Below are 26073 nucleotides of genomic sequence, written 5' to 3'. Positions count from 1 at the left end.
ATTTCCCCTCATGCCTTCTTTTTTCAGCCTATTATATACATGCCTAGCTATACCCAAGTTCAAAAACTCTGTTGTTTTTCATGGTGAAAGAACAATACAGAAGGATCTTGAGTCAACAGCACTCACAAATAACACTGCTGGACACAGTATTATTTTACCTACACAGGTATGATTTGTTGGAGGCTGGTATTCTTATTTTCTGTTTTGTTTTTACTAAAAACTTATAGCCCCATCTACATGAAAGCAGCCATATTTCAAAATAAAACTACTTCTAGTATTAAATTGAAGTTTGAAGGGCCATTATATGCAATAAGAATTTTAGATTCTTACTATTGCCCATTTTGGAAATCATAACCAAAAGACAGAATAACCTACAGGAAAACTAATTATTAATATTTAACCACAAACGTGCCTTGTGCACAACTACTGTAAGCAGGTACGGAATACAAACAGTACTCCTCAAATGTCTCAGAAAAAGTCCATGTCTCAGCAAAGCCTGAGGAGAGTCAGAAGTTCTTGGGAAAAAGCTGGAAGGGACATAACTGGGTCTCTTTGACCAGTTAAGTTCCTCAGAGACAAGGGCTGAAATGCCATTAAAATGGATACTCATTAGTGAGAGGAGAGCAAAACATAAGGTAATGAGATTATTAATGTAACACAAGGGTTTATTTCTGGATTGGTTTATTGGGAGCTAGTAGGATAAAGAAGAGTATAAACTCTGTTGTTGGGGTTTTTTTAATACCTAATTGTCAAGGTAGTCTTGATCCCCACACACAGAGGTATAGATCCCTGCATCCTTTAAACCTAGGTTAAGGGTAACAAGTTCTGAAATGCTATCGTATCTCATTCTGCATGTCTGACTTGCTTGAAGAATCTGGTACCCCAGGAGTAGCCATGGCCAGGTCACCCAGCAGACGGCATCTCCTCCTCCTTCTGCTGCCCCAACCCTCACTTCTCCTTTGAACAGTGCTTGGAGAGCAAAGGGCCTGACAGACCATACATGTGTGTTTTGGAGAAAACTGTGGTTGGCTGAAGTGAACCATGGGGATGAGGAGAGGAAAAGAGCTGGAAAATGTCTATGTCCAAGAAGAAGAGACTTGGACAGAAATAAACATCTAATTTTCTCCCTTTAAAGGGGGGCAGATTAATAATGACCCAAAAATTTGCCCTGAGCTATTCTTTCTCAGTAAAAAATGAGTTATACATAGAATGAAGGAAGAGAAAGGGATGAAAACAAACACAAGTTACTGACCCATGGCAGAAACAGTTGAATTTCAGACTGATGTCTATCTATAGAGCTATTTATCAATTTTATTAAGGTCTTTTTACCATGAACTGTTAAGGTTGCTGTTGTCTTCTGGTCACCACACACACAGGTGTAATCTCCAGCATCTTTTATGTCTAGGTCATGAATGACCAGCTCTGCAGTGGTGCCATGCTGTCTCATTTGATATTTGTCACTTGCTTTGAGCAGTTTGGACCCTATTTCCCACTGAACTGGAGCTGCTTTGGTTAATTCACAATACAGAGAGACTGATGCTCCTTCTTGGACTTCTTCATTCTTCAGTTCTTTCTTGAAAAGCACCGGCAGGGCTGGGAATGGAAAGTCAATAGATAGCATATTTAAACTAAGACCTCCGCATTTGTGATCAGCATCATGAACTCTCAACAGAAGTTCAAATCTGACCAAGTCAGGGTCTTTGGCCATTGAGGTTATCACTGTGATGATCTGGAAAACTAAATCCAGCAGTGACAGTAAGAGAAGAAGTGCTGAGCTGACAGGTTGAAGTACAACAGGATGGATGGATTTAAGAGGCAATCTAAAGAATTTATTGCAAGTCCACCCTCCATGGGGGCAGGACATCTCAGCTGGTCTAACAGGAGCATTTCCTAGGCACTGTTTCCTTAAATTTACAACATAGCAGTTTGACTGCATGGAGAAATACTCATCCCATCTCCGTTTTCAGGAATATCAGAGCAAAATTAAATGTCAGAACAAGAAGTTCTCCTTTCCTGAACTCAAACTAGTTCCTAGGAAAAAGATGCTTGTGAACACTTCGTACAGCAGCAGGATGTTTCAGAGAAACAAAAAATGAACAGTCATCTGCAAGATGAATTTACCATTCACTGTCAGAGAAGCCATGGTGTGTTGGTCTCCACACACACAGGTGTAATCTCCTGCATCCTGCAGCTCTAGATCACAAATTTCCAGCTCAACAAGGGCATTATCCTGCCGCATGATGTATTTTTCATTTGCCCTGAGTATTTTGTTTCCTTTCTTCCATGACACAGCTGCAGCCTTGGTCAGTTCACAGTACAGAGTGGCTGTTTGGCTTTCCATGGCTTGAAGATCCTTCAGTTCTTCTTTGAAAAGTGCAGGCAGAGCTGAAGGTCACAAAACAGACAGAGGACATTAAAAATGACACATGACACACAGGTGATGGGAAGGATGGGGTGGTACAGAAGCAGAGAACATATTAAAGTGGAAAGAGTTTTCTTTCCTCATAATTCTGGAACAATGGACAAACCAATAGACAGAAACAAAAAAGCAGCCTGGATGCAACCAGGTCTTAGAGACATCTTACAAATTTAGAGATACAAATTCAGCCACAGGTGAACACACAATCAATAGCTGGTAGAGAAAAACACAATAATACAGATATATGCATGTTTTTTACCATGCACTATCAAGGCAGCTGTTGTCTCCTGTTCTCCACACACACAAGTGTATTCTCCAGCATCTTTCAATTCTACGTCACGGATAAGCAGCTTCATAATTGTGCCTTCCTGTCTCATTTTGTATTTGTCGCTGATTTTGAGCAAACTGCTTCCCTTTTTCCACTCTACTTGAGCAACTTTGGTCAGCTCACAGCACAGAGTGGCTGCTTGACCTTCTGTGACCTCCTCATCCTTCAGGCTCTCCTTGATGCGTGCAGGCAGTGCTGAGGATGCAATGGACAGAGGGTTAAAATGGAGCAGCAAACAGCCTCCTGGTGAATGCCAGGGGTGGGGGAAGGAAAGGCGAGGTCACCAGTGCGGAGTTGTCTTCGGGCCTGATTTCATGTCTATTTTAGGGATCAGGTCCTAAAACCACTTTGTGTTAGGAAATGAGATGAAGGTTTTCCCTTAAATCACAAAATACAAATTAATTCTCATGACTATGACATGCAAAGCCAGACTCAGAGGAACTATGCAGAGATAACAACAAACATGAAGGAAAAATTAATTCAAACCATAAGCTCGATAATAAGGACATCTAGATAAAATTGGTTATTACCATGTACTGCTAAGGAAGCTGTGGACTGCTCATCCCCACACACACAGGTATAATCACCAGCATCATTCTCATTTAGATTATGGATCACCAGTTCTGCAGTGACATCCTTCTGTCTCATCTTGTATTTCTCGCTAGGTTTGAGTACTGTGTGTCCCTTTTTCCACTCCACTGAAGCGGCCTTGGTCAGCTCACAGCGCAGAGTCACTACTTCACCCTCTGTGGCTTTCTCATTTCTTAACTCTTCCTTGAAGAGAGCAGGAAGGGCTGAGAAACAAAGGAGCAAACATTTTCATGATATGCAGTTCTTGGCCACTGTCCTGGTTTCAGCTGGGATAGAGTTAATTTTCTTCCTAGTAGCTGGTATAGTGGTGTGTTTTAGATTTAGTATGAGAATAATGTTGATAACACACTGATGTTTTAAACACTACTTAAGGACTTTTCAGCTTCTCACACCCTGCCAATGAGAAGGCTGGAGTGGCACAAGAAGTTGGGAGGGGACACAGCTGGAACAGCTGACCCAAAATGGCTAAAGGGATATTCCATACCATATGACATCATGCCCAATACATAAAATGGAGGGAAAGCTGGCCAGGGACCACTGCTCAGGAACTGACTGGGCATCGGTCAGTGAGCTGTGAGCAATTGCGTTGTGCATCACTTACTTTGTATATTCTAAATTATTATTTTATTATTATTATTATTATTATTATTTTCTTCCTTTTCTGTCCTATTAAACTGTTTTTATCTCAAACCACGAGTTTTACTTTTTTTTCAAATTCTCTCCCCCATGCCACTGGGTGGGGAGAGTGAGAAAGCGACTGTGTGGTGCTTAGTTGATGACTGGGATTAAACTAAGACAGTCACCAAAAAACTAAAACTTGATATTTACCAGTATCTATCCATGCCTACTTATTGACATGAGGATCATCTCACAGAAGGAAGATATTAATTTGTATCATAACCACAAAAGGGTCTCAAACAATGGGTAAATTTGCTGGTTGGTTTAGAGATATATAGAGAATAAACAGCAGGAATGGGAAAACTTCATGTATGGTCAAAATTGTAATTTTCTCAGTGTAATTCAGCCCAGGAAAAGTAATAAAGCAGGTTACACAACGATCAGGGAAAAAAGCTAAAGAAAAAAAAAGGCTTTACCTTACATGTTAAGGATGCCTACAGACCTAGACTGAGAGCTAGAGTGAGGCTGAAGAGCAGAATCAGAGAGACCTCTTGAAAGCACTTGGGTAACAATAAAATGGAAAAAGAAAGATGATGTCTCCCTTGAGGAAATCTGCTATAAGACCCTCACATGAAGTTCAGGTGCATCCTAACACCCTGTCCCTTTTGGAACAACCAACAGAATCATTGAGACTGGATGGTAACATGGTAATATACACTGTGGGAGCAGTAGGATGGGACAACGTCTGCTAAGTCTTTGGAATGGGGTGAAGATCACTTTTGGATATAGAATATATACAAAAGAACAGAAGAAGACAAGTCCTGAATCTAACCAACAAGAAATAAATATTTGAGAATACAGATGTGGAGGATAATTGAGCAGATACCAGTTATGAATCAGAAGCTCATGGATTTTAGGACCAGTAATGATGGAGAAGAGCAAAAGGAAATTCTGTGGGCAACAAGAAAGCAAGCTTCAATAATTCAAGAATTGGTACTTGTGATCAAACAGGAGCAAACTTAATGAATGAGGTAGTTTAAGAGAGTGGAAAACTCCTCAAAGATACAATATTAAGGGCATAATTACACAGACTACCTCACTCCAAGGATCGTCAAGAAGAGTCAGACTATATCACAAATTCTTCAATGTCCTGAAACTCAAGAGACCTGTAAAATGGTGGATGCAAACGAAATACTACAGAATGCAGAGGCAAAACCAGAAAAGCCAGGTTCCCTGCATGTATCAAGAAGGCAGTTCCCCATTCCTGGACTCCGTCACCTCATTGACAAAGAGACCAACATGAAAGAGGAGCTGAAAGGTAATCTGCAAAATGATGCTGATATCAAACGTCTCCAGACACAGCTGAATTCTGTAGGTAGTTTTATGCAGCAACTGGGCGGCAAGATCACTACTGCAGGAGCTTTCCATGTCCTCTGCTCACAGTTCAACTTGTGGCTCTTTGCTGTATCAGAATTTTAGCATGCAAATCCCAAGAAATCTGGCCAGCCTGAACTAGAAAGAAACAGAAATAATAAAATTACATTCTGTAAGTAGTTTAGAAGGAAGAAAAACAACAAGGGAGAGGTTGGTCTACCTCTCTTTCAGGAATGTAAGTTGATGGTGAGTGACATGGGGAAAGCTGAAGTGTTTAATTCCTTTTTCTTCTTTAATATTAAAGGTTAATAATAGCTAAGAAAGTAATAAGAATTCTGGCTAGAATAAGGAAAAAAAGGATTAGAGAATATTTGAATAAACCAAATATTCTCAAAGCACCTTGGTGTCATTAAATAATTTGTCCTGGAATGCTTAAGGTATAGGCTCAACCAGTATCAGACATTAACAGTTACACTGGAGAAATCAGAGAATGGGTGGTGTTCCACAAATATAAAAGGAATGGAAACTCAGAGGTGGAAAAGTTCTCACAGGCTGAAATACACACGTTTAGTTCTTACCACGTAAACCAAGAGTCTAAGCTCCCAGGACAGTCAAGAAAGCCAATGCCAATGGAGCTACCTTCTGACCAAACGTAAATGTCCACTATAGAGGTGAATTGGATGTCTCCATTGACTGTGTTGACTAGAGCTCCACTGACAGCATGCGGAATTTAGGAACACTCACCAGTCTTGATCTACAAGCTGAATCCTGTTCACAGTGCTTGTCTTGGAAAAACAGGAAGAGGTGGGAGACAGAGACATGATTCAAGGTATTGTGGCCATTTCAGCCTAACTTTAATTCTCTGAAAAATATTGTAGCGATACACTTGGACTTGCCAAGAGCTTTTCTCTTCATGAATCAGTGGCCCAGTGTAATTTTTCTTGACATAGGTTAATAAGCTTCACTGATAAGGAGACACTGTATGTTCTGTATACTTTGATTTTAGTAAAGCTCTTTAATTTTGGTTTAGGTGGAACTACAGTAGGAAGCACTACTAATTTGAAAACCACGGTCAAAAGATAATTCAACTGTGATTTACACTCACAATGAGACAATGAGTTGAGCAGAGTTCCTCAGTACTCCGCAGTCCAGTATTATTCAGCATTTTCTTGAGTGACTTGAACAATGAAATGCAGAGTTCTCATTAACTTTGCAGATGATCTCAAGATGGAAAGGGAGGGAAGCCAAAAGCACTTTGTTAAACAGGATTAGGATACAGAAGATCTTGATGAAGCAGTGGTGAAAAAAATAGGCTACAGTTCATCAAAAGCAGATGCAAAATACTATATTTAGGAACAATCAACAACATAAATATAAGATTGGGAATAACAGGCAGCAGATCTGCAGAGAGAGATTTGGGGTTACAGGAGATTATGGAGCAAATGCAAGTCAAAAAATGCAATTCTGATGTGAATAAAGCAAACATCATAATAGGGATATATAAAATTAAGTGTCATATGCAAGAAACACGAAGTCCTTCCATCCTACTCCCGTCTGGCAAAGGCTCAGATGGCGCACTGTAGTCTGCTTTTGGCCACCACACTTCTAGAAAGATGTGGATTAACAGAAGATGGTCCAGAAAGCAACAAAGATGAGCTGAAGTCTAGAAAACATGACCTATGAAGAAAGAGTGAAAGGATTGAAGGTGCTTAGTCCAGAAGAGAAGACAAAAAGGAGACATGATACAAGTTTTCAAATCTTTCACAGAAAGGAAAATAGCAAATATTTCTCCATCTCTACAGGATATAGGATGAGAAGTAATGACTAAGCCAGCTTGAGAGACTTTCGTTGAAATTAGGAAGAACTTTCTGGCAGTATTGATGGCTAAGCAGAGGAATGAATGTCCAGGGGAACTGCAAATTCTTCCTCACTAGAGTGAGGCTAGGTAGGGGTGTGGGTGAATTGGGGCTCAAGGATGGACTAGGTGACCTGTCAAGGTCCTTTCCAATTCTTTTTTCCATGGTTAAATTGGAAGTTCAAGACTGAAGCCATACTTGGTGTATTAGTTGTAAAGTAAAGAAATGGACTCATTGACCTACTGACATTTCAGGTGAGAAAGACGGCTGAAACAACTTCCTACTGTCCTATGTTAATAGTGGAAATAAAGTTTCCCTCTCTTCCAAGGAAAGTTTGCAGATGAATTTGACTGAGGACTGTGAAGTACTCTCACACTATAGTGCTGAGTATTCTACAATACCAGAACATAAATCTACATGACCCTTGAGTCAGAATTATATAGAAAAGTTGAACTGAATCACGTTTTGTTTGCATTATCTAATGTTATCTGTCAAATCCTAATGTAACTTGAAATCTAAGATCTCTCTTAGGATGAATGTTCCTGCTACCCATCTCTCTATGCTCAAGTCCAAAGTAAGTAAAACAGAACAAAAAATGTAAACGTGTGTCATGCTTCAGCCTTCAGTGTGGTGCAAAGCAGTATAGCTGTGCACCACAAGAGCAAGGAGAAGAAAAGAGGGAAACCGTTAGTGTAATCAACGGAACTACAATTCTAGTTGGAATTAGATAAAAAATCACTATAAAAAAGGGAAAATCCATTACTGACAGAATTAACGATGGCAAGATTAGAGAAAGAACTCATTGTGTGTCAGTACTGAGGCTTCCAGAGGAGACAGGAGACACATCACACAAAAAATTATTTCTGTTTTCTTACCACGCACTGTCAGTGCTGCCGTAGTCTTCTCACCTCCACACACACAGGTATACTCCCCAGCATCCTTGACTTCTAAAGCATGGATCAGCAGTTGTGCAGTAGTACCTTCCTGTCTCATAGTATATTTTTCACTTGATCTGAGCACTTTGTGTTTCTTTTTCCACTCCACAGAGGCAGACCTAGATAGCTCACATTGCAGCATGACTGTTCCACCTTCTGTGGCTTCTTCATTCTTCATCTCTTTCTTGAAGTGTGCCGGCAAGGCTGAGGAGTTCAAAATGAGCAGAATGTATGACCGTGACAGCTATCCAAGTAACTATTTATCTGTGGTCTGTCAACCACCTGCAGCAAGCAAAGCCTTCCCTAATCAAATAGGATTGATAACCACTCTGGGGAATGTATGACGGTGATTTGGAAAGTTGGAGAACACATTGTTCATAAGTCAGAGCTTTTTTTACAGTATGGTCCATGGCATGAAATGGAGAACCACACCAGTCTCAACTTCAGACTCTGCCAGACTGAGCCCTACCTTACTTTGGGTATTGCCTGGCAAAAGGGAAAATAAAGCCCAGCTTGAGTGTATAAGTTCTATCACAATGCAAATTATTACTGAAAAAGTTGATAAATGAAACTATATCTGAGTCATCAATCTCACTTTCCTGTGAGATCTCTTCTCAGATAATGGTCTAGCAGAACTTGACTGTCAAATTATTCTGACACACTAAGACTATATCAAAAATAGCTCATAATCAAATTGTAATATTCTTAACTTTAGGATTGAAATGTCTTTCCAACTAACATTACAATAATGATTTTCCTTTTTTAGCAACTTGTACTGAACATGAGCATCAAAGTAGTAAGTTGGAACCAAGATGAATATCTGAAATATTTGCAACGAACACCTGATGACTGCCTGATACTGACCAGTGTATTCAAATATTTATGCCCATGCCAACCACATATTGCTAAAATTATCAGAAACGGGGCTGCAATTTCAAAGCTGATACTATCATATTCTTAAACAACAACTGCTTGAAAATAATCCCCTTAATTTGAATTTTTTTTTTTTTTTTTACCATTCACTTTTAGTGCAGCAGTAGTTTTCTGATCTCCATAACAACATGTGTAATCTCCAGCATCTGCCAGATCTAAATCACGGATCACCAGCTCAGCAGTTGTGCCCTCGCATCTCATAGCGAACTTTTCATTTGTCTCCAGGGCTCTGTCTCCTTTTCTCCATTCCACGGCAGCTGCAGGCTTGTTCAGTTCACAGCAGAAAGTGGCTGTGCCATTTTCTGTGGCTTCCACATTCTTCAACTCTTTTTTAAAATGCGGAGGAAGGGCTGAAGACCACAGATGAAAAGAGACCACTTTAAAATGGAAGAAATACTGAATCTTGACTGCTCCACTGGATTAAAACCCTTTAATCTCCAAAAGTTCTAGAATATACAGTACCTGAGAGGCAAAAGAAGATTACGGGGGCATCTCTGCTTTGTGCTTTGCAACACACCACATCCAGCATGTCACAACTGATTTGGAAATCAGTGTTGTAAAACTATAATTTCAGTGCTGGAAGGTATGATTTAAAGGCATTTTAAGACATAACAAGAGAAAGCTGATCCCAAGATTTCAAGGAACTATGCACAGCTCTATCTTAAGATCAGATGAACAATTTAGATGAACACTATGTTATTTAAAATTCCAGGCTGCAGTGTATCATTGTCACCTGCCTTTCCTAGTTGTTATCATAACACAGCACGTTTCAATTCCATTCAAGAAAACAAGTAAAACAAGTGAAATCTCAGTGATATGCCCAGAGAAATTAATTAATGGAAATACTGAAAATGCTATTTATGACTTCACTGAGGTCTTCATTATCTGCTTCCAGACTCCATTAACATGAAAGAACAGGGCAAAAAAGACTGTATGGTACTATTTCTCAGTCTTAAGAGAAGGACTTTCAGTAAAAAATATTCCCAGTGGTTGATACAGCTGTCATACCAATTTAAAATAATAGATGGGATCAAGACAAGTTTGTGATCCTACATGAGATCACAGATGACAAAGGAGAAAATCCCTATTAAACTTATGTATTTTACCATGCACTGTCAGGGATGCAGTAGTCATCTTGTCTCCGCACACGCATGTGTAAACGCCTGCATCTTGTTCCTCCAGGCTATGGACTGTCAGCTCAGCGATGGTATCCTTCAGTCTCATTTTGTACTTGTCACTAGGATTGAGCACTTTTTGCCCTTTCCTCCACTCCACCGGGGTGGGTTTAGTTAGCTCACACTGCAGAACAGCCGTCCCGTTTTCTGTGGCTTCCATATTGACAAGTTCTTTTTTGAACAGTGCAGGCAAAGCTATGGGATGTAATATAAACAGAGAGGACATCAAAACCATTAACCAGACCTTGAGGAACTTAGGACTAGGTCCTGAGGCTAGTCGTTCCCTATTAGAGGAAAACAAATTATATAGTCTTGAAAACTGGATCTGTTAGAAAACTACTGAAGGATCTCGCAGGGATAATTGCCACCATGACCTGCTTCTAACACTGACTTATGCAGCATGCTCACCACTTCCCAGCTGACTCCAGTAGTCCTCTCTACCTCTTTCAGTCTGAAATCATCTACCTTGAACACTGATGACCTGAATTTTGATTGAAAGTCATCTCTCCAGGTGACATCACTGCTAGCTGGAGACCTCTGCCTTTCCTGACACCATAATTTTTCTGGTTCAGAAAAAAAATCAGTAATATAACTTCAGGTGCACCTTTAAACCACAATTGCCAAGGTCATAATGGCTCTAATATCAAGAATACAGGGCTTTTTTAGCAGCATTCAACAAGTTGCCTTGTGGTGTGCCACTATAGTAAAAAGGAAGTGACTTGCACAGGGAAGAAAGTGCCAGCTCAGAGGAGGGGAGGAACAGAGGTACTTCCAGCTGGGAGAAAGAAGAGGGAGTAAAAGCATGCAGAAAATCTGAGAGAAAAGAGTTTTGCCTCCGTTGTTTTGTCCGTGTCCTTAGAAGCATCTTATCCTTAAGATATATCTCAAATAAAAACTATTCTTTAATCTATTGGAACTGTATGTGAACTGCTGCTTCTGGAGGGGCAACCAAAACTCGTCGCTATTCACCGTGGCAGAGACAGGAACAAAATCTGTCTCACTACTCCCTAAATTAGGGCCTGTGGAATAATGGTTTGGAGATATTTTTTTGGAAATTACCATTTCCTCAGCAGAATATATCACAAAAGAGGAGGACAGTCATTTATTCCTGAATGGAAAAACCTCTCACTGAGTTCAGCATTTTTAAACAACTATCCTTCAAGTTAAGGACCGAAATCCACTGACGTCATAGAGACACAAGGACAAACCATCTGAGAATAACCTTGCTGCTAGAGGTCTGCTCACTCTTGACCTTACATACAGGTACCTTTTTCACTTTTTAAAGTGAAGACTAAGAAGAGAAATTCTCACAGCTCTACTTTGCTATAAAGCCATCAGTTTCAAACTAACAGACAGTGGGAGATGGGATGAAACTCAGCCAGACAACCAAGAAAATTCTGCAGAATCAAAACATCAAAGCAAGTAGGAAAGGAACCTCTCAGAGAAAAGGGATCTTCTTGAGGTACCGCTATGATAGCAGAGAATGGCTTTTTACCATGGACTGTCAAGACAGCCGAGGTCTTCTGGTCTCCACACACACAGGTATACTCTCCTGTATCTTCCACCTCCAGATCTCGGATCAACAGCTCTGCAGCAGTATCTTCTTGTCTCATCCTATACTTATCACTCGGTTTGAGTGTCTTGTCCCCTTTTTTCCACTCCACCAGGACACCGACCTTGCTCAGCTCGCAGTGCAGAGTGGCTGTTGCACCATCTGTGGCTTCTCTGTTCTTCAATCCTTCTTTGAAAAATGCAGGTAAAGCTGAAGGATAGCAATACGAGCAGTGAGATGTAATGCTCCAAAGAGTTAAAATTAAACAGTGTTGTGTAATTTTCCATTTCCCTTTTATCTGGAATTGATTTATCAATACAAAAACATAGATTCTGAGCAGTATCCATGAATCAGTATGAGGAAAGAAATGTCATCACCAGGAAAGGATTCAATGCTTGCAGTGATCCATAGAGGTATTTTACATGTACTCAGAGTCACAAATAGATACAAATAGAAGTAGAAAACCCGATTTTTTCCTGTGAAATTTCAAGCAAAAAGAATAGATACTAATTTGAAATTTCTGAAAAAAAAAAATTGGTTTTCTTATGTGACTTTTTAAACTATAATGGGAAGATGTTTGCTATGTTTTCACATACTTAAGAGAACAAAAAGACATTGTACATTAAAAAAATGAAACACTGGAGTTTCATTCTAGATGTCAGTTTGAAATGAATAATTTCATTTCCATACATGGTGGGAAAACAAGCATTTTCACCTGAACTGACATATCCTTTCAAACATGTCAGTTGCAGTAAAAATCAAAGTTCTCCCTGAGAATGGTTTTATCCCTTAGAAGGTTTGGGCTTGCTTTAGACAGGACAGTAACTCAACGCAATGACAACTGGCCTGTATGTATGAAAGCACCTTGTTGTCCCAGGAATGGAGTATGGGAATAAGATTCCAGGGAATAACCTAACCTTTAGGAATTTTACGAAACCTTAAAATCCCTAAGTCATAATCCCTTTGAGGCAACATATTTTAATGGGCTTGAGCATAATGGGGAGACCAATAAAGGAACTTTCAAGGGAAAAACAAAATGATGGACCCTAATTAAAACAGTAGCAGCAACCCTGGTCGCCTACACTCTGAGCTTGTACACTGACACCTGCCTTGTGCCACGGACCCCGGCTGCACTGACATCAGTGGGAACACTTCACTAGCATCAGTGAGCTGTGAATAAGGGTCTGGCAGAAGGAAGGAGATGGTAGGGTAACCAGGTACCTCTCCAAATGAACAGTGAAAACAGGATAGTTACTTTTAGTACATGTCTCGTTTTGTTTGTTTTACCATGTACTGTTAAAACTGCCATAGTCTGCTGGTCTCCGCACACACAGGAATAAGTTCCAGCATCCGTCGTGTCTAGATTTTGGATTATAAGCTCAGCAACAACACCTTCGCGTTTCATTTTGTATTTGTCGCTTGATTTGAGGGTCTTGAATCCCTTCTTCCACTCCACGTTAGCAGCAGCCTTATTCAGCTCACAGTGCAGAGAGGCACTTTTACCTTCTGTGGCTTCTTCATCTGTCAGTTCTTTGGTGAAAAGAGCGGGCAGGACTGCAGAGTAAATGCGATAGGACACAGCATCAAAGCTGAGAAAGCCTGACCCATCATCTACTTGCTCTCTTCTCTTATCTCCCTGAACCTGCATGACACTGAAGCCACAAGACCTTCTTCACACTCCAGGATTTTGTTCCAATCTCTAACATTTCAAAAGAGATTTCAGTCTAATCTTCAATTTTTTGTCCTCACACTTTAAAACTTGCTTTAGAAGCAAGTCTGTCTATTTGCAAACTTAGTTGACAAGCCATCTACCCTTTACTTTATACACCATAAATTTAAAGGGGGAAAATTGGAGGCCATATTTTAATATGAGACCCAGAGCATTTTGTTTCCCTTGAGAAAAACAGAAGTTGTTCAGCAGTGCATGATTCATGGCACTACCTGCATTTTTGTAGAGTTCCTTAAAACAGAGCCGTTACAAACATGCTGTCAGCTTTCTGCGGAGAGAAAGTATATGCCTTGAAAGAGTTAAGCCAAAATTGCTGAAAAAGGGCAGGAGCATGAAAAAGCTACTTTTCATTAAGGTAGTCCTTGGCAAAAACTTGTTCCTCTTAGGAGCAACAAGTGTAACAGTCTAGGTTACAAAAAGAAAATATTATTCCCACTTTTAGATCAGTCCCTGTGTGAAAACTTTTAAACAAGCAGCTATGCTGGACTAGGGAGATTGTGTTGAGTTGGAGACTTGTACTCCACTTGTCATTCAAACATAGCACCTAGGAAGACAAACAGCACATGAAGAGGGCATCAGGTGAAAGAAGAGAGAGAGAAGGAAAGCAGGATAGAAAAATAAATCAGAAGGGGGGAGGATAGAAAGTATACAGAGACCAGGTGAAAAAGGAGAAAAAGAGGAAGAGATCTTGGAATTATAGAAGTTTACTTGGGACACATGCTGAGAATTTCTTTTTACCATTTACTGTCAAAGCAGCTGTAGTCTGTTGATCTCCGCACACACAGCTGTAATCGCCAGCATCCGCCAAATCCAAATCCCGGATCATCAGCTCTGCAAAGGGACCTTCCTGCTCTATTTTGTATTTTTCACTTGGCTTGAGGACCTTATTCCCCTTTCTCCACTCGACTGGGGCCGATTTGCTCAGTTTACAATGCAAAGTGACTGCCTCCCCCTCTGTAGCTTCCTTGTTCAACACTTCTTCTTGGAAGAGGATAGGCAAGGCTGAAGGATGCAATACCAACAGAGAAGGGATCAGCACTAGATCAAAATGAACTGGACTCTGCTGTGAGTTACTGGGCCAGTGTATACATTTAACCAGAAATGCACTACTGCTAGGTGGATACAGTTGAAAGGGGGGGGTAAAACCTCCTACAGTAGAGAGAAACAAATTAGATAAAACAATATACAACATAGCTGTGCCATCCCAAAGCAAAAAAGCATGAGGGAATATTCTCTAATAGGGTGACTCTTTGGTACCACAGAGCTGAGAGCATGAAACCTCTAAGAAATCACACTGACCAAGCTTCAAATGAGCAGCAAATGCTGCTAAACATATTAAGTCTAGGGCTTAATGGGAAACACGAGTAGAACGGTTACCATTCACTCTCAAAGCAGCTGTTGTCTTCTGGTCTCCACACACGCAGGTATAGCTCCCAGCATCAGTCAAGTCTAGGTCTTGGATAACCAGCTCAACAAAACGCCCTTCCCGTCTCATTTTGTATTTGCCATTTGGCATCAGCACCTTCCCATCCTTCCTCCACTCGACTGAGTCCACAGCCTGGCTCAGCTCGCACTGCAGCGTGGCCGTCCCGCTCTCGGTGGCTTCCTCGTTCTTCAACTCTTTTTTGAAACGGATTGGCAGGGCTGAGAGATGCAGAATGAAAAGGGATTGCAACCCAAGGCCCTGCCCAGATCTCTGGTCAGAGGCTGAATTATGTTTGATCGTATGACTACCTAAGCCTTATTCCAACACCCTTATCCTTAAACACATCCTGCTTTTATTTTTGTGGCTGGTAAAAAAAAATCTCTAGTAAATTGTTCTGTGGGAATCAAAGTGTGCTTGATCATTATTGGGGTCATGCATATAGACGACAAACTCATCCTCATCATTAAAGGTGATGAACTTTCCTTAACAGAAAATCCCAAGGAATCTTACGTTTCCATACTAATTCAGGAAAACACACATATATGTCAGCACCCTTCACCTGAGGAAAGGTGAGAAGACAACACAACACACACACACAACATTGGGCATAATGAACGCTGATTGTGGATGGAGGAAAGAAGTGACATGGCAACATGGAAAAGTGGAAGGATGAAAAAAGTAGAAGCAGGACATAAAGGTAGGTGTTGCAAGGGAATATTGGAGCAGGGAACAGATGGACATAAAGGAGGAGGGAACAGATGGACAAAAATGTTCCAGAGTTTCAAGGGTTATTTCTGACTTTTTACCATTCACTGATAAGGCTGCTGTGGTTTTTTGATTCCCCACTACACATGTGTAGTCTCCAGCGTCCTTTGGGTCCAGGTCATGGATCAGCAGCTCAGCCACTGTGCCCTCCTGCCTCATCCTGTACTTGTTACTCGGCCGGAGAAGAGTGTGTCCCTTCCTCCACTCCACAGGGGCCTCTCTGCTCAGCTGGCATCGCAGGGTGGCTGTCCCGCCTTCCACAGCTTCCACGTTCTTCAGCTCTTCTCTGATGAGCACAGAGACAGCTGAGGAATGAAGCATTCTCATTTTAATTTAGGAGCATCATTACCAACTGGAGACCTTATATGGGACTTAAAACCAAAATAAATTCTCTTGGCACAGCTAATAAGCTCTGGCCTACCTGCACTTTCAGGACTCTATTCATATTTACAACAGCACACCATGAGTTTGGGAGGAAATAAAAACAAAACAATTATTTCTCAAGAATTAGAATATCAAGGTAATTACCCTTCTGCTGCTCAAATGCTGATGGTCACAGACACATGAAAAACTTGCTGAGAAAGTGCAGAAGAGAACTGCATATTCTTTAACAAAATGTGTAACTGAGGCCCTTCTTACCTTACAGTTTAGAGCTCAGACAAGCGCCTCTGTCCAGAGCAGAAAGCAGAACAGTTATTTCAGAGGCAAGGAAAGATATCATGTTATTAGGTATATTTGATTGCTACGTTTTAGCATGGAGTTATTGTCCTAGAAAACAGAGAACATAATGGACCCAGCCAGAGCTGCCTTTTGTTTGTACTGATCCCTTTTTTTTCTGAATGTTCACTATAAATGTGCAGGAGCTAGCAGGACCACGTCAAGAACAACAAATCGTCACAACCAAGTGTCTTATTCCTACCATGGATTTTGACGTGGGCTGTGGTCTGCTGGTCTCCAGTGTCACAGGTGTATCTTCCTGCATCTCCTGGCTCTGCATTATGAATCACCAGCTCTGCCACTGTCCCCTTCTGCTTCATTTCATATTTGTCACTTGCCCGGAGTGTGGCCTCTCCCTTCTTCCACACCACAGTGGCATCAGCTTTTGTGAGTTCGCAGCGCATGGAGACAGATTTCCCCTCTTCTATTTCCATATTCTCCAGGGTTTGTTTAAAAAGGACAGGCACAGCTAGAACACAGAACCAGGGACTAGGACATGCTCTCTTGACCTGCTGTACAACAAGTGCCCCATGATAGGTGTCACCTCTTAAAACCAGTCCTTTTCCAAATGAGCAGAACATCCTAGACCCTCCCTTGGCTCTGTGGCATCCAAGTGATTCTGCTTGGGAGCAGGAGGAAATCTCTCCCCCAGGTGTTATCATCTCTCTGTGGCTTCCTAGGAGTATGGGGGAAGTTTCTCTAATAAGGACCCCTTCAGAGTCCTCTGGGCATCCTCCCCTAACAAATTCCCTGCTGCTGCAGGGCTGAAGCAGTATTCATGCCCTGTATCTCTCACGATTTCTGCTCCAGCACATACTACTTTTGTTATACTGCTGAAGGTACTGTATTTGTTTAAGGGCATTTGGGGAGTGCATACGGCATCTGAGAGCCTTTAAAAAGGATGTTTTGGGGAGTTTGGGGGTCTAAACATTAATCATGTGGTCACCTGCAATTTGCTAGGGACTGGACTTATGTTTTTATGTTCTTGTGCTCCAACACTCCTGGTCTCCATCTCTAAATCCAGTCTTAATCACAGCCATGTCACCTAGGGTGTAGAAAATGAACCCTCTGCACTTATTTATTTTCTGCTCAGTGGGAAGTTAAAGATTTAAAGTCCCAGACATATAATGTGAGATTACAGGAATGAAATGTATACAGGTGCTTACAACTATGCAATTTTACCATTAGATTTTATGTATGAATTTGTAGATGGCACTGCCACAAAGTGCTGTGTGGTTTTTTTAATAGAAACTCTATTAAAGCAATGCATTAAGAAAGCGTGGCAACATATCTAACTCTGCCTACCATTTATTTTCACCCGAGCAGTGGTTTTCAGTTCCCCGGTGCTGCAGGTATAGTCCCCGGAGTCCACCGATTTGACATCTTGAATAATGAGCTCTGCCACAGTACCATGCTGCTTAAATTCATACTTCTCGCTGGCGTAGAGAACGGTGTCTCCTTTCATCCATTTCACTGGGATATCAGGTTTGCTGAGCTCACAGGTCAGCTTGACTTGTTTTCCTTCTTTAGCTTCTTCATTTTGGAGCTTTTGCTTGAAAAGAACTGGTATTTCTGCAGAAAAAGAATATTGCAAGTGTTTAAGGAAACACACAAGATTGGAAAACACTTTTTGTTTTTTTTTTTTTTTTTGTTTCAGACTTCGTTATTGAGATAGAAAACCACAGGAATGGAAAAGCACTAGCAAGCAGTAGACAGATTCTGACAACTCACATCTGGCTGCCAGCACTCTACAACAGCAAAAAAAGGTTTTGAGACCATATGCTTATTTTCGTTTTAATCACTATCTGTACTACTGAAGACATTGCTGCTATGACTGTTGTCATTATTAACATCAGTGGCAGATGCTGCACTATTAATGACACAAACAATGTGTTGCAGTGTTGCAGATGGGTGGTCAGAGCTGGACCACTGGCACAAAAACCGTAAAACTTTACTGAGGTCAACTCGGACATAACACAGAGGACACAGAGAAATGGCAAAGCACTTTCTGTTATGACCGGCAGTATTGATTCCTCATTATAAAAAACCCCACAACATATTTTTGTCCAACATGAATACAGACTTAAAAACAGCACAGAGCAAACACAGAGAGGAAAGCACAGCTGTACGTGAAAGGATCCCTGTGGACATTCCTATGCAGGCTCTGTTTCTGCCTGGGATTCAAGGCTTTAAGGTGAGCTAGTGTAGGGAAGGCACTTACTGGGAAAAAAAAACCCTCAGCTGAAGTGTTTTCCCCTCAGATCATGAAAAAACCCCAATTTCTTCCTGACTTCCGCTGTCTTATGAATATGCAAGTCAGCTACAGATTTGTGATGCAGTTGTCCTGTGGCTATTGAAAAACTACAGCCTATTCTTCTGTCCCACTTTTACCTCTACTTTGGGACACTAAACACTTTTTATAGCATGGGTAGTAGATGAGCCCGATTCTGACACGGCTCAGACCCAACACGTACTTAACATACTTGGTGCTTACCCAACACGTTCAGGGAAGTACACTAAAGTCTGGTGTGTCTAAGAAGGGAACTTTTGCTTCAGCTCAGACAGCAACCCTTTAGATAGCACCTCCTGCATTATCACACTCTTTGGGCGCATTATTCTCAATGAATTTGGCTGCCTAAAGCAATTACCCAGACAAATGTGGGAGTGTGAGCTCCATCCTTGGAGAGGGCCATCAGTGGAGACAGCTTCAGAAGGTCTCCTACAGAGATACCCACTGTCCTCTAGTGACCCATTGCTTTCTTCTCGAGAGCTTAGGCACTTAACTTTCACAAAGCTAAAACCAGGTAAGATAAAGGATTTTCCTATTTCCCATTTGTCACCTCTCTGGGTGCTGTTCTGGATGATTTGATGAGAACCTCTCCTGCACTGTGGTGCAAAGACATGAGGTTCCTTTCCAGTATATTTTCATATTTTTATTATTTCAATTTATGACTCTGACCTCGGTGTTAGATGACAAGTTAGGACCCAAACCATCACTCCAAATGTTCTTACCCTTGACAGTAATAACCGCACTACTTTTAGCTGCTCCAGCCTCACACTCATATCTGCCACTGTCTCTTTCTTCTGCCCTGTGAATGACAAGCTTGGCCTCAAATCCCGACCGGCTGATGTTATGCTTGGAAGAATTCCTAAGGCTCTTCCCATCTTTGCACCACTTTACAGGGCTGTCTGATTTGGAGGTTTCACAGTGAAGGATCACATCCTCTCCCTCAGTGACTTCAGTATCAACCAGCTCCTTTGTGAAGATGCAGGGCTTCTCTAGAATCACATAAAAACCATCTGAGATGTTTCAGAAGAATTGTGGATTTTCAGATCACAAGTAATCTGTGAGATTTACATCCAAGATTACTTGTATCAAAACTACAGGTCAAGGTTAGTAACAAAGAATTCGGTGTCCATGACTATAAAGACCTCCGGAAGGCACCTGTCGTGCCATAAAGTGTTGTTTGGTAAATACCTAATGTCATCTGGGAGAAGCTGAGAAGCAGTATCCTTGTTGAAGAACGTAAATAAGATCTCTCTCACATCTTGCTAAATAGAAACAAGATGGAGACGTGATTCTTCTAAGCCCTTTTACCTGTGAGCTGATTAGTTTAAACCTTCTAACGGAACGTGGAAAAGTTAATTCTGCATGAAGTGAGGTGCAATACAGGTTTCTCAAAGCCAGTCATCCAGAGCAGATATTATCTCATCAGTATGAATCCTCTAACTACCATGCAGATAGCTCAGACTGGTCATGTAAGGTGTCTCTACAACCACTGGAAGGTGACAGACACCTCCAGAGACCAGATATTCACTTCCAAAATAGGCTATTAGGACAGAAAAGATGAACTGCTCTCTGGAAGTGCTTGTCTTTCTACACAGTTTATAGAAGTAGCCTAAGCTAGATACCAATAGCTAATCTGGCCAAGGTAGATCTTATGCCCCCTAGCTTAATGCTTTTTAATTCATAAAAACCCAATCAATCAGGAGACCAAAACTCATTTTTGGTACTATAGCAACACATATTAGCATTACCAAAAGAAGTCAGCCTTTTGCAAATACGATCTTTCATTTGCCTTCAGAAAAAATCCTTTTATATTTCTGTAGCATTGGCAAAATTTCAGCAAATTTTAAAATTTTGAAAAGAAAGTTCTTTGCAAGAAACATGGTGATTCTGGAAAGAATGAGAATATGAGCTGACACAGTAGAGACTCTGTGTCTTACATCTCTGGGTAATGAGAAATATTTATGTTTCCAGTAAGAAACACCTCTCTAACGCTGCACTCTTGAGCTGTCTGGCATTCATTTTACTCCCTCACTATAGGAGTAGACTAACACTGCAGTTTTAACTCAGTTTAACTTTTCCAGAGAAAACAATTCTTTGTCAACAATGAATGGCAGAGAATACACGTAATGTTGCTTTTCAAACAATGAAAACTAAATTAAAAACTTATTGGTTGTACTTGTTTTTTCCCCCTTGAACTTAGTGATTTCTCCTCATTTTCCATCACCCTATCAGCTTGGCTCAAGGAAATCTGGACAAGGCATCCAAGGCACCATCACTACAATATAACATTCCCATCTAAGGTCCAGTAAACACACTGAGAATTGTCCAGGATTACAAAGTGTTCATTCCTCAGCCGTAGTTTAATTATATAAGTAATGCTATTTTCTTGAACATATACAAATATACATATGACAGGGCCAAATTTGTAGCATTTTTGTTCTTTTCTCCTACCCACATTAACCCATGCTTATTTCTACGCATTCTTTCCTCTCCTGCAGTTTTTATGATTGAATTACCTTTAACAACCAAACTGGCAGATGTTTTCTTATCACCAGCTTCAAATGTAATGACCCCCGCGTCCTTCAGTGAGAGTTTTTTCAATGTTAACAAGTGATATCCACCAGGCTGAGACTGGATCTCATTAAGCTCATTGGTGTGGAGTGGGGTTTTATCCAAAAACCACTGCACTTTGCTATAGTCTACAGGAGAGATTCTGCATTTGAACATGGCAGATTCTCCTTCTAACACAGTGACATCTTCCAGGTCTTCTGTTATTAGCACTTTCTGGCCTGAAAGGAACATAGATACATCAATTACTGAAATCTTCAGTTTCTAAGCATGAAAATCGATATGGAAAACTCCAAGATTTCCCATGTGAATATTTCAAGAAAGAAAAATGTTCATGATACAGAAGACTTAAACACAATTCCCCTGTTATTGAACACAAAAACCATTCACAGGAAGATAATATATACAGGACACACACCAAAATAGGATTAAGACAACTTCAAGACACCAGAACGCATATAGCAGAACAGGTAGCCAGTACAATGCAAATCCAGCATTATAAAGTGTCTCCTAATGAAACTACCTGAAAAGGCTAAAAGGATGCGTCTCTGACAGCATCACTGGGCTCTAGACATCAATAAGCAGATGACCCCTCCCATGACAACCCCTCCATTTTTCTAGGGCAAATATAACTTGCTTTCTATGGGAGAGGATCACCCAGCCCCTACCCTCTTTGAGCTTAGTCCAACCATAAAGCACAGTGGGAAATGGAGTCAATGTCTGACTGCAGCTTTAGTGAAAAAGAACCAAAACAAGAGCCCTGAAAACCTGCCTGTATAGGTACAGATAGATATGCACATAACTACAAATAAATAAATAAAATAAGGTTATCACCGTATACAAAAATGTACCTGATGTTCATCCTACTTACAAAACCAGTACAGGGAATTTTTGCTTTTATTTTGAGCTTTGTGACAGAGAAGTGTTTTTCCACTCAGAAAAGTTGGTGTTAGAAACCTCACAGCGAATTCAGGTAGCTCAGATCCTGAGGCCATGGGGGGGGTTAAGCGCATTTCCTTGCTTCTCAAGGCTGCTCTGGCAGATGATCCGAGGTGGAGCAGTCTTTACCCTTTACCCCCCTAGTCTTTAAAACTAACTATAATAATTAATAAGTGGACACTGCCACTGCATCTGCATGTGACTATTCTTGAATTGCTCCTCTCAGTTTCAGCTCAAGGGTTTCTCCCAGTCGGGGCTCTGATGAGGGAACTGTGAGGAACAACCAGATCTCACTCCTTCCCCTTAAACATTGCCCTGCTCTTAGCATTGGCCATCACAGCTCATTTACTGCCTGTAGCATCAAATAAAAGCTGCTGGGTTATACTCTTCAGCTAGAGATTGGGTTGTACCCTTCATCTCTAAGGTGCAGAGGGACATTAAGCACTTAGATATCCCTGGAGTACTCATTCACCCATTCCCTCTTAGAAACCACTACTGGAAAGAGGCAACAAGGGACATGGAGAAAAGCCTGGAAGCAGAATAATTTTTCCCTTGTCTAATAGCAGGCACTCTGAATCATATCCATATGTTCACACAGGAACACCAGCCTCTCCTCACATCAGCATCTGGGGTTTTAAATCATACCCAAAGTACTCCAGGTGTAATTGCTTCAAACTGACAGGTCGCTCTGCGTGCCCAGCTCCATGTTGCTGTATTTTTGTCTACACATCCTGTGCAGTGTATCTACGTCGTGAGTAAGACAGAAATCAGTGGATCTGTTACCCGTATGCTGAAAAATAGATCTGCCTATGCATATAATGTGTCCTGTTAGAGAAACAGGATGTACAATCGTATTCCTCTCATGCATACCTTGGACGACTAGCTTGGCTCTGGACTGGGCATCACCAATGTCACAGGTGTAAGTGTCACTGTCACTTTTCTCCAAGTTATTTATGGTCAGCTGGAGGACTTGTCCTTTCTGTGTGATCTCATATTTCTTGCTAGCCCTGAGTTCAGCTATGCCTTTCCTCCAGACCACAGAGGATGCAGATTTCTCACTCTGGCACATAAAAACTGCAGTTTCAGTTTCATTGGCTTTCAGATCTGACAGTTCCTTGACAAAATAATTAGGTTTTTCTGGAAGGGAAAAAAAAAAAAAAAAAAAAGAGAGCGAGACAGAGACAGATTTGTTACCCAAACAAGTCCTGAATGGTCTTGAATTCCCTCTGCCCCCACATGTAGAAACACAGAATATAAAATCACAAAATCATTCAGGTTTAAAAAGACCCTTAAGATCATCAGGTCCAATCGTTAACCTAACCCTACCAAGTCCATCACTAAACCACGTCCCTGAGTGCCACATCTACACATTTTTTAAAAACCTCCAGTCATGGTGACTCAACATCTTACTTCCCTGGGCAGCCTGTTCCAATGCTTGACAACCCTTTCAGTGGAGAAGTTTTTCCTAATATCCAATCTAAACCTCCCCTGGCACAACTTGAGGCCATTTTTTCTCATCCTATCAGATGGAATGGATCTGAGAAAATCACCAGGTCTGCCTACAGTCACTGGACATATCAAGTACAATATTTCCAGGAAAGTTTAATGGCATTGTGCAGGTACTGGTGAGGTCTCATCTTGCAGACTGCGTACAGTTTTGATCACCCATATTCAAGAAAGACTAATTCAAATTGAAAATTTTGATTGGTTCATTATGTAGCACATAAGATTCTTCAGTACCTACAAGGTGTTTTTTCAAAGGTTTTTTTTAAAGCTTTTAATCCATGACATTTTTTGAAAACTAAAAATCGATCCTGTTTAGGGAGACAGAAGAGAAGAACATGTCCCACGGGTTGTAGATATTTACCCCAACTTCTGTACACACCAGCCCCTATACATGCTTCAACTGACCTTGCACTGTGATCCTGGCTTTAGTTTTAGAGACCTCTGTCTCACAGGTGTACTCCCCACTGTCCTTGACCGTGGAGTCATGGATGATCAGAATGGCCCGTGTTCCCTCTTGGTGCAAGTCATACTTCTGGCTTTTTCGGATTGCTTTGCCATCCTTATACCACCTGATGCTCACATCAGGTTTTGACAATTCACAGCTCAGGCTGATGTCCTGCCCCACTGCTGATGTTTTATCCTCCAGCTGTTTTGTAACCTCAGTAGGTCTTTCTGATGAGGGGAAAAAAAAAAAAAAAGGGAACCTTGAATAAAAATAATGATCACTATATGGTTGGGGTTCTTGCAATTCAAATATCCAGCAAGTTTTCACATTCCCCAATGAATGATTCATATTATGTTAGGGAAGGAGGGGAAAAGCAGTCTTGCCCTTTAGTACATATTAATTACAGTTATGGGCTCTCAGTGAATATTAATGATTGTTTACAGGAACTGAGTATTTGTTCTGATGGCATCCATTTCAGGGGATGTTATTTTGTCATCACTGAAGTTACCGTAGGCATGCAGTTAGGGTGGGATCTATCTCACTGAATACAGACATCTACACCACAGAGATCTGTAGCAGAGGCACTGACTCCAGGGCTGCTCTACAGCCAGCACTTATCTGCTAAGTACAGGTAATAGACTTCAAGGAACAACTCATTTTGTCCTATATAGGTCAAACTGTGGATGATGGGCTATGTCTGAAAACTATCTGTTTCTCCTCTCCACTGACTACCCAGGGAGCCTTGGGTGATTATCTCTGATGCACACAGGCTGGGTATTAATTGTCTGTACAATTACACTACCCAGTGTATTCGGCAGTTCTCAAATATCTATAAAAAGTTTCAGCCTTACATGTGTTTTTAAGGAAAAATCTCAGTGTTTCAAGGCTCACAGAGAAGGCTGCCATTCACTTTGATCATAACGAGTTCGCCTTCATGGTTTACTGACATACCTTATGAAAACACCCAAGAAATCAAACCCCAGAACCCTTCTGATCTCATTACCTTTCACAACCAGAGAAGCCTTGGAGGTTAAACCACGAGCAGTGAAAATTACTTCCCCAGAATCATCAGGAATCACACTTCTGATATTGAGTGTATATTTCCGACCCATATTAGAGGCTTTAAATCGGCCACCACTTTCCACTTTGCTCCCATTCAGTGTCCAGTTGAAGTCGTCAATGCTTTCATGGGACAAAATACACTCAAAAGTGCAATCTTCTCCTTCCTGGATTTCAGTGTTCTTCAGCCGTTTGGTGATGCCAATGTTCAGTTCTGGAAGATAAAAAGTAGGTTAATACAAGGAGAAAAGGCTTTTGTGATTGTCATGAGTAGTAGTATTGACATTTTTAGCTCATCAGACTGGCAGGACAGCACTGCATGCCTTACGGATGTATTTGAAATGGGAAGGATTTCTCAGACATTATCCACTCAGAATCGCCACAAACCTATAGAAAAAGGGACATGTGAATCTCCTGGAAGGACTGTATGAAGAACAGCTCACTCAGTGGAGAAGAGTAAAGATTCAATGAGCTAGAGGGGGGAAAAGCTGTCAGACAGGAAGCCTCTGGGATGTTGTGTGAGGTTTTTCTCCACACTGATACGAGAAATGGGATGTTTGTATTTGTTAACTTGTTATCATCCTATCCCTCCTGGGTTCAAATCAGACATATTCAAAATTTGTCTTATTATCAATATGTTTGAAAGCCATGAACACTCCTTTCTCCTTCAAGCAGCCACAAAGATGAGAGGACAGGCTGAACTGCTGGGTTCTTCAATACTCAATGTTGTTCTACTTTTGTGTTCCCATAAGACTCTGAATTAATAACTGAAAAATATGAAACACAAGCTGCTTGAGTTTTTTTTGGTTTGGGTTGGTTTTTTTTTTTGAGAAATTATTTGCTCTTCT

The 26073-nt window shown here is 41.0% G+C and overlaps 1 protein-coding gene across 6 annotated transcripts in view; it reads right to left on the bottom strand.

The window, feature by feature from the left end:
• OBSCN (obscurin, cytoskeletal calmodulin and titin-interacting RhoGEF) overlaps nt 1–26073 on the bottom strand; it is a 195739-nt gene that overhangs the window by 101805 nt on the left and 67861 nt on the right. The window contains exons 31-49 of one of the 6 annotated variants that reach the window (XM_074845565.1): nt 25170–25439; nt 24127–24393; nt 23086–23352; nt 21225–21497; nt 19431–19697; nt 17724–17990; nt 16621–16887; nt 15743–16006; nt 14888–15154; nt 14249–14512; nt 13069–13335; nt 11725–11991; nt 10161–10424; nt 9138–9404; nt 8062–8325; nt 3278–3541; nt 2679–2942; nt 2122–2385; nt 1330–1593 (exon numbers count right to left, since the gene is read on the bottom strand). In XM_074845565.1, the coding sequence (XP_074701666.1) occupies nt 1330–1593; nt 2122–2385; nt 2679–2942; nt 3278–3541; nt 8062–8325; nt 9138–9404; nt 10161–10424; nt 11725–11991; nt 13069–13335; nt 14249–14512; nt 14888–15154; nt 15743–16006; nt 16621–16887; nt 17724–17990; nt 19431–19697; nt 21225–21497; nt 23086–23352; nt 24127–24393; nt 25170–25439 (5058 nt within the window). The remainder of the gene's footprint in view (nt 1–1329; nt 1594–2121; nt 2386–2678; nt 2943–3277; nt 3542–8061; nt 8326–9137; nt 9405–10160; nt 10425–11724; nt 11992–13068; nt 13336–14248; nt 14513–14887; nt 15155–15742; nt 16007–16620; nt 16888–17723; nt 17991–19430; nt 19698–21224; nt 21498–23085; nt 23353–24126; nt 24394–25169; nt 25440–26073) is intronic. The other 5 variants (XM_074845521.1, XM_074845530.1, XM_074845537.1 and 2 more) reach the window with 5 other exon arrangements.

Source organism: Strix aluco, chromosome 1 (genome assembly GCF_031877795.1).
Source record: "Strix aluco isolate bStrAlu1 chromosome 1, bStrAlu1.hap1, whole genome shotgun sequence".
Lineage (NCBI taxonomy): Eukaryota > Metazoa > Chordata > Aves > Strigiformes > Strigidae > Strix > Strix aluco.
This window is presented reverse-complemented; position numbering and strand designations above follow the sequence as displayed.